Consider the following 9,019-nt stretch of genomic DNA (forward strand, 5'->3'; position numbering starts at 1 on the left):
GTACTGTTTTGCTTCATTTGTTCTCATTATATATTTAATTTTCAACCTTTGAAACTGCAATGTGGGTAGGTTGGATCATGGTCCCCAGTGAGAAATTAGTTCACATTTAAAACACGCTGACGGTACCACCCCAACAGTGACCTTTCCCCTGTTCTGTGCTGTTCTCTGGGCCTTGCCATGCAGGGACACCCATTTAGAATGCATCTCAGGTAAGATATTGTGTTTCAGAGTTAAACAATTATATAGAAAGTCCCCAAATGTGTGAGTTCTTGCAATAAATTTAGAGAATTTCATTGTATGCTTCAGAACATTGGTGTTCATGGTCATCTATACTGAGACATGAGACAGGATAAACACTCAAGCATAATAACTGTGTCTAGTGAGAAATACACCCAACTTGAGACTAGAAAGGGATATCAAATAATTGTGCATAAGAAGTGGTTTCAAAGTCAAAGACAAGATTAGTCAAGGTCATGTCAGATGAGGTCAAGGTAGATTGAATGTGACCTGAGAGCTAAATTCAAGCCATCTGCTTGGGGAAACTTACATGTAATAAACACCTATTTTACTGACCCAAGTCCTCTCATGTATGGCACCCCAGTGTGCATTTTACAGTGATGCCAACCACAGTCTTTGAAATTGACATTCAAGCTCCTGTGGTCCTGCTTCTATCCAGGTCAATATGTACTTAGTATTCAGGGTTTGAGGACATCATCTTCTATACCTCACAACATGGACACTGAGTACATTCATAACTCTTTGCTGGATCATACAGTTCCATAGCATTGTCTTCAAAATCGAAAATATTCTTCAAAAATGAGGCATAACAACAGTTGACAACATAGACTGGGATCTTAGACACCTATATTCCTAGGAGGAATATTTGGGATCTGTGCCCTGCATTCCATTTCTGATGATAGGCCATGATATAATCTGTCCCTAATAAATGGAAGTAAAAATTCTGGGTACCCTCACAGCAATGTTCCATGCTGGGGACACAGCCAACACTCATCTATACCCATTTATTTTTCAGAGACTCATAGGCTTGTTTCAAGTTTTCACTGACAAGTTTGATCAGAAAAATTAGGAAACACAGAAATAGTAATACCCCCATATCCCCACCAAGCAGACTCTTAACACACATTTTACCCAGATTTTGATTCACAACTACAACTATAATTAACTATATCTATAACTTTATAATTATAACTAGAGTATAACTATAACTTTAACTATAACAGAAAATTCTTCCCTATATATGTTAAGAAAGCTGATTCCAGAACTCACATCTTGTTAGCTAAAATTATTCTTCAGAGTTTAAAAAAAAAGAATGCCTAGGTATTATTTCAAACCTCAAAAGAAGTTATTACTTCTATTTCTTCATAACATAGTCAACAAACATGTCATCATCTTACAGTGTTTATTGGTAATGAATGATTCTAAAGTGTAGGAAGATGAGATGTACATTGATACTGATGGTTATGTGTGTTCTCTATCTGCTCTCTCCTGAAGGGCCTCAGGCATTTCTCTTTGCCTTTTTCCAGGCATGAGCTGCAAAGATTGAGTTAGTGGTCTCTCAACACTTTGCATAGACTCTATACAGCTGGTGGTTTCCTCAAGCCCTCACTGGGAACTCTTCTCTGTTCCTTCTTATTCTGTGAAGAGCTTCTTATATACAGAGTATGGAAAATCCATGGATGAATTTCTGGCAAGGCTGGCTAAGGGGACATATAGATCCTGGGAAGAAGAATCTTTCCGTGATGTCATAATTTCTAGAATTATCAGGAGCTGCATACCTTTCAGAAGCAACTGGAGAATAAGGTGCATGTAGGGTTTTTGCATAAGTCTATGTCACAGTGTTGGGTACTCGGTAAAGGAACCAGATTGACTGTCCTAGGTGAGTGACTCGTTCCTTCTTTATTAATGTTGTCTCCAAGATTTGAGGTGGTTTTTGTTGGGTAATTTCCAATTCTGTATTCTAGTTCATGTCTAACCCTCACTCTAAGTAAATAATCTCCTTCTCTAGATTCTGTGTCTCATTTCAGACTATTCCCTGTAGCCTTTCATGTCTAATCTCAAAGACATGGGGGCTGAAACAGATAAACATCAATGTCTGTCTATAATTATGTTAGGATATGTAGCACTTTGATAAGTACTCCATTGTGCTATCACCTTTTAATGTCTATTTTTCTGATAAACTTTGTGAGGAATAAATTTAATTGCCATCTCATGGAGAAGGAAAACCAGGGGCATAGAGGGAGACACAGCTGTTGAATTTAGAGAGCACAGTCATTCAGCACGGAGGCTTGGGAAGGCTAGATAACCTGGGCAATGGAACTCAAGATTAAGTTCCTAGGACAGCTGGGAGATAGAATGAACCCCAGAGCCTTCATGGAAAGACACGAACAGAGCACCATCCAAGCTATGACTCAGGAAATTTAATTAGGAGTCAAAAGGGGAGGGAGCTCTGGCCACAGAAATTCAAGAGAAGAGAGATATCTGTTGGGAATCTGGGCTCCTAGGATTCTCTAAAAGACTGCTTAGAAGACACAGCAACTAAGTTCACATACATCTGGTCCTGATGCATGAAAATCATGTAACTCATCCAGAGATGTGAATATTCCGTCATTCTGTAGGATGAGACAAAGGTCAAGCAAGTACATGCTCTGCCTGTACTCAGGAGGAATAAACTCAGGTGAGAACAAACTCAGGAGTTAGAGTTTAAGCTCAGAATAATGTTCCTACATCAGAACTGTCCTCAGGGTGGGTCAGGAAGACTGTAGATACTCATAGAGTGAAGGGAGGATACAGAAGGGGGTCAGGTGTCTGTGGTGAAGGTCAATGGTACAGGTGTGTCAGGTGAAGCAGTGCACAAATGTGTAGATTTATAATTCCTAGGCACATAGGGAGCAGATAGAAGAAATTCATACACCCTCTTCTGTCTAAGCTCAAGGACCCTTTACACACTACTGCCAGGACTGCTACTGAAAGATCAAGATTCTGATCTTCCTTTTTCTCTATCCTGCAGACCAACCCAAGGCTACGCCCTCAGTCACCCTGTTCCCACCTTCCTCTGAAGAGCTCAAGACTGACAAGGCTACACTGGTGTGTATGGTGACAGATTTCTACCCTGGTGTTATGACAGTGGTCTGGAAGGCAGATGGTACCCCTATCACTCAGGGTGTGGAGACTACCCAGCCTTTCAAACAGAACAACAAGTACATGGCTACCAGCTACCTGCTTTTGACAGCAAAAGCATGGGAGACTCATAGCAATTACAGCTGCCAGGTCACTCACGAAGAGAACACTGTGGAGAAGAGTTTGTCCCGTGCTGAGTGTTCCTAGGTCATCTGACTTTCATCTTACCCACAGAGACTTGGATCAGAAACATGTCCAAGTGTACCTATACTGCTTTTGCCTACCATAGCCCTTCTCCCTATTCTCAAAATGCACAATAAAATGTCTATTCACAACCTCTAATTCTCCTCTACTTCATTTGTTTTAGTGTATGTGAAACTGGAATTCGGAGTAGTGTGTGGAATGGCCTGGCTCCCTGGAGTTTGCAAGCAGGGTCATAACCTGCATCATTACCCCAGGGAGTGCCACTTCACATGCACACAATTTTCTAAACTTTCTTCTGGACCTCTGATCACACCATAGTATTGTACAGTACAAGTGTCATAGCCTTCCTGAATTTCATTATCTCACAGGCCTAATCAGGTTTTAATTCCATGTCTAAAAATTTATTACTGCCTAGTCATCTTGTCTTAGGATTGTAATTTAGAAACAAGGACAATCCAATATGAGACACAGCTTCTATCATTCAAGTAAAAATAAACAATAGCAGGAAATTGGAAGTTTATCATAATCTATCCAGATGAGCAAAACCAGGCTAGAGTGTATGGGGATTCATGAAGGCTGAAGTATGGTAGTGGTCAGCCTTGATGGGAATAGAACTTTGTTACAAAGAATGAGGCTGTTCCTAGAATTCCCATCCCACAATATTTCTTTCCTTCCCTGGCTCAAGACATAATAGTTCAATGTGCACCTGCATCCTGAGGTTACTACAGAACTCTACAAATGAACTAGGTCAACCCTTTTGAAATACAGACATTGTTCAATACCATTGTTCCACAGTTCTTGGGAGGTGGACGCATGACACATATCCATAAATGTTTCTTGTTGAGGAACCAGGCCAATGGTAGAGCCTGAAGAGTAGGGGATTTTTGTCAAAACAATGGTGTGAGTAGAAGGAGTGCAACTGTACTGAAACACAGCTACACCAATTCAAACCTTAGCATTTGCATGAACAGGACATTTGGGACATAACATTGTATAGCAACTGATTTTTGCTCATGTGAGTCAAAGTCGAAGGCAGAAAATTGTCTCATTAGCCCTACAGGGTTTAGTATAAGCTCCAACTCCTCCCCCCACATATGCTGCCCGAAGGAATACTTTTCAATCATCTTTCTGTAACATGTTGTTGTCATTGTTGTTGTTGATGATGATGATATAGTTTTGATTTTCTAAGACAAGGTATCTCTAACTGGCCTCAAATTCACAGAATTCCACCTGTCTCTGACTTCAAAGTGCTAGGAATCACAGGTATGCACCACTGTCCTCTGCTTTTGTAATGTTGAATTACTGAGAACACAGGCTAAACATTCAGGAACAAAGGCACGTGTAGCAAAATTCTGTTTCCATCAACCAATGATTACAAGTAATTTGCAGCGTTAGTTAATGAATCCAAGTACATGATAGACCAAATATTCTATTGCTAAACTACTTTCCTAAACATTACTTTTGTAGTAGCTGGTTACCTTTTATTTTTATTGGTACATTCATTGTGTATAATTATGGGATTCACAAAAATATTTGAATTTTAGTACATTACTTTGATCATATACACCTACATCTACCGTGTCCTTTCCCATATTTCTGAACACAATATAATTTTTTCTTCTCTATGACTAAATAATTCTCCATTTTGTACAGAAAGAAGCATATTTTCTTTATTGTCTCATCTATGCCTATGCTAATCCCATAAGCTGTACATTGCTATTAGCCCTGCCTGAACAAACATGTGTAGTCTCTTTGCATTCCTCTGTGTACATAGCAGCTAAAGACTCCACAACAAAACACCTGGAAATGTAAACACTTCAGCCATATATGAGCACACAAAATTATCTTAAAAATTACTAGCTCTTGAATTAACCAATAGTGTACATGCTTAGCAAGAAATCAGGAAAACAATTTTATTAACAAAAGCTCCAAAATTATAGACATAATTCCTAGAAGTGAACCTGAATAAATAAGGGCAACAATGAAAACTTTAAAACACTGAAAAAATTAAAATTAAAATTAAAAAATAAAACTCCATTTCTTTTTTAGGTAAACATTTGCTATATAGCCTTGAACTTCATCATTAACTCTCTGGTTGCAAGGAATATAACCCATACTACTAGAGTTCCAGCTCTTCGAATAAAATTATTACAGAATAACTTTGTTTATATGATATTTAGTATTAATTTATTTTTAAATAGCAACACCATACTTCCATACACTGTGATTTTACTAATGTCTTCTTTGTCTGCTCTCTCCAAAGTACTCCAAATTATCTCCTCATTCTTTCCAACTAATTTCCTTCCTGACCACATATATGTCATTTGAATATATATTTTTCCAGGAAATTTCAGCTTCTGTGTTTTCATGATTTCATGTGGTATTCATAAAACAGGGCCCCACAACAGCTTCCCTATTCTCCAGTTACCACAGCTCTTCTACCTCCTTTCTCACAGTGTTTCCTGAGTTTCAAATGTGGAGGGTTTGTGGGAGTGGGTACTGTGTACTGCCAACCAGGCAGCAGTCACTTATTCTCAGAAGTTTGACCTGGCATTGACATTACCCACTTGTAATGGGCAGAGTGGATATTTTGACCAAGACTGGGATTGGTACTAGTCTATAATGAATGCATAATCTTGAAAAGAGAACTTATCTACATGTCCACTTGGCAAAACATCACTAGTAGGTAGGATGCAGGTGATTGGAGGACATTGTGTGGAGAAATAGACTTATGGGTCTCTTTCATTCTCTGAAAACAGGATGAGAGTCTCCTTCTAGAGATGCACAGATGCTAATATTCTGAATGCTCCTTCTTTCTGAGTCCAGTCTCTTCATTTGACCTTTTTGTTTTTCTTCCTCTTTTCTTTCTCACTGAACAGGATTTCTCTATCCAGTCACAGCTTAATAATGAACTCACTCAAAATCCTTTCATATTCATCTACTAAGTCCTGACATAACAAGCCTGTATCATGATGTTCAACTTGTGTGTGTGTGTGTGTGTGTGTGTGTGTGTGTGTGCGTGTGTGTGCACTTTGGAATTGAAGAGGAGAGTACCTAATTCTCTGAAATTTTGTTGCAATAATTAATGTTCTAGGAAGACTTTCTGCCACAGGTCACACTACTTTTGTTTCTCTCGTTTCATCTACCTGTAGAACTTCAAGACTACATCCCATCCTCTTCCACACACAGAGTTTTCCTGACTCCTCAGGGAGACAGACATGGCCATACACACATGCCTCCACTCACTTACCACAGAATTCTAATTATTAGAGTATGATCTCTAAAGACATCTCTCCTCAGTGCTTCTGATGTATGAATTTCCTCTTCTTGAATGTGCATTGAAATCCTATAGGAGACACAAAGCAACTCTGATGTCAATGGGCTAGTCCTAAGTGCCTTGTCCTAAGGTCAGGTGTTCTTTGGTTGTCAATGTGTTAGAGCTTGACTTTTAAAGTCAACATTAATTTATGTCTAAACTCACTGTTGGATGTAAAATTGCAGAAGAAAGCTGTATAATAGTGAATCATTTGGATTCAGGTTGTCTCCAGTCTTGTTAGAAAAACTTCAGCACAATGAGGAAAGTCCTTAGACTGAGAATATTAGTAGATTCAAGAGAAAATTTCAAAGTATTTCCAATGAGAAAATAAGTAAATATGCCCTTCTCAGGACAAGCATGATGCACTGTTTGCCATATAGCATATGATTCACAAGTCAAAAAGTGGGCAATTCTATATCAAACAACTGGAGGAGAAAACCCACCAAAGATTCTGTGGGTTGGGGGCAGGGAATACTGATAGGAACTAGTGACTGGAAAATGTTGTGAGAAGAAGCTGTCTAATTATGACCAATCTCCCCAGAAACTTCAAGATGACATTTAAGCAGGATCAGTCCCAGCTGCATATAAACCTGGATATATGGGAGACAAGTCTTCTATATACAGCAAAGGGCTCTCTGTTGTGCAAATACTGAGGGAACCAAGCCAATGCCTCAGAAACAAGCTAGTCTCCACAAATAAAAAGAATTTAGAATCAGGAATTGAATATACAAAATGAAGATCCAAAATGCAAGACCTGGCATGGGATATCCAGGCAGAGTTTTCTATAGCAAAGGTAAGACCCAAGGCTTCACTAGTTAATATGAGGGGGAAGCAGACAAAGGTATGTAATGAAAACATGTGAATCTGTGCCAGAGGCTGACTGCAAAGTGGGAAATGATTCAGCAACAATAAGTAATTGGAGAATATCATTCAGGTAAATAGTTTCCACTGCTGTTACTAATAATCTGAGCCCATAAGGGAACCATAACACAGTCTCTGCTTCAGCATTAGGCCTGTGTATCACTTCAAGCTTAAGGTGTACAATGTCTCTGATCTTTGTCTATATTTTATATCTTGGGTCAACCAAAGCCAACTCCCAGACATTCTATACAATTCTTCCTCTGAGGAAGAAGCCACACTTCACAAGGAGGAATCTTCCTTCAACCTATGTTTTCTCTATGATTCCTGCCCATTACCAGCTTTGGCATCCATGTGATGGGTAAACTGAGACAGGTAGCTGATGGGGGATCAGGGTCAAGATCAACTGACAGGACTATATCCAAACTCCTAGAGGGGCTACTGCCAATGGCAACTGGTGATTAGCAGACTTTTCTCTGAGGTAACAAAACTTAAGTTACTATGACTATTGAAAAAGGTATGAACTCTGTTAACTCTTTGAGGTCAGTGAGAAAGAGAAGGAAAGAGAAAATTCACACACACACACACACACACACACACACACACACGCACACTGAGTGCATAAAACAAAAGACAGAGTCCAATAACTTCATACATACATACATACATACATACATACATACATACATACATACATACAAATAGACATATACACATTCACCCATTGAATGGTTAGAGCAAAGCTTGAGCAAGCAGGTTCCAAGCATTTGACACATACTTATATACACATAATTAGTGGATGGAGCAAGCTCCAACACACACCCAAGCAAGCTTTACATGTATACATAGTTGATGGGTGGAAGAGACAGAAAAGAAACTCCTCCTGTCACATAATAGTCAAAACACAAAAAGTACAAAAATAAAGAAAGAATATTAAAAGCAGTAAGGGAAAAGGGTCAAGTAACATATAAAGGCAAGCCAAACCGAATCACACCAGACTTCTCAAAAGAGACTATGAAAGCCAGAAGATCCTGGACAGATGTCATATAGACCCTAAGAGAACACAAATGACATCCCAGGTTACTTTATCCAGCAAAACTCAATTAACATAGATGGAGAAATCAAGATATTCCATGACAAAACCAAATTTACACAATATCTTTCTACAAATCCAGCCCTAAGGATAATAAATGGTAAAGCCCAATATAAGGAGGCAAGCTACACCCTAGAAAAAGCAAGAAACTAATCTTCTTGGCTGCAAAACAAAGGGAAGAAAAGCAGACAAACTTAATCTCACATCCAAATACGAATACAACAGGAAGCAACAATCACTATTCCTTAATATCTCTCAACATCAATGGACTCAATTACCCAATAAAAAGACATACATTAACAAACTGGATACGCAATGAGGACCCTGCATTCTGTGGCCTACAGGAAACACACCTCAGAGACAAAGACAGACACTACCTCACAATGAAAGGCTGGAAAACAAGTTTCCAA

General features: G+C 39.0%; 1 protein-coding gene across 2 annotated transcripts; it reads left to right on the plus strand.

The window, feature by feature from the left end:
- The first annotated feature begins 1,527 nt into the window (after window positions 1-1,527).
- Window positions 1,528-3,480, plus strand: Iglc1 (immunoglobulin lambda constant 1). Of its 2 annotated transcripts, none has more exons than XM_039088979.2 (2): window positions 1,528-1,897; window positions 3,029-3,480. In XM_039088979.2, exons 1-2 carry the CDS (start codon window positions 1,849-1,851, stop codon window positions 3,343-3,345), a joined length of 366 nt encoding a protein of 121 aa, XP_038944907.1. In that variant the 5' UTR covers window positions 1,528-1,848; the 3' UTR covers window positions 3,346-3,480. The 2 variants fall into 2 exon arrangements, with proteins under 2 accessions (XP_038944907.1, XP_006248711.1); XM_006248649.4 differs by lacking the exon at window positions 1,528-1,897 and adding an exon at window positions 1,916-2,695.
- Window positions 3,481-9,019: the final 5,539 nt, after the last annotated feature.

Source organism: Rattus norvegicus, chromosome 11, assembly GCF_036323735.1.
Source record: "Rattus norvegicus strain BN/NHsdMcwi chromosome 11, GRCr8, whole genome shotgun sequence".
NCBI lineage: Eukaryota > Metazoa > Chordata > Mammalia > Rodentia > Muridae > Rattus > Rattus norvegicus.

Bases quoted from the DNA above. Each gene is read 5' to 3' on its own strand.
- Iglc1 (XM_006248649.4), top strand. From the start codon at position 2,638: ATGAGACAAAGGTCAAGCAAGTACATGCTCTGCCTGTACTCAGGAGGA. The intron at 2,696-3,028 runs GTGAGAACAAAC...TCTATCCTGCAG, and splicing joins CTCAGGAGGAATAAACTCAG to ACCAACCCAAGGCTACGCCC.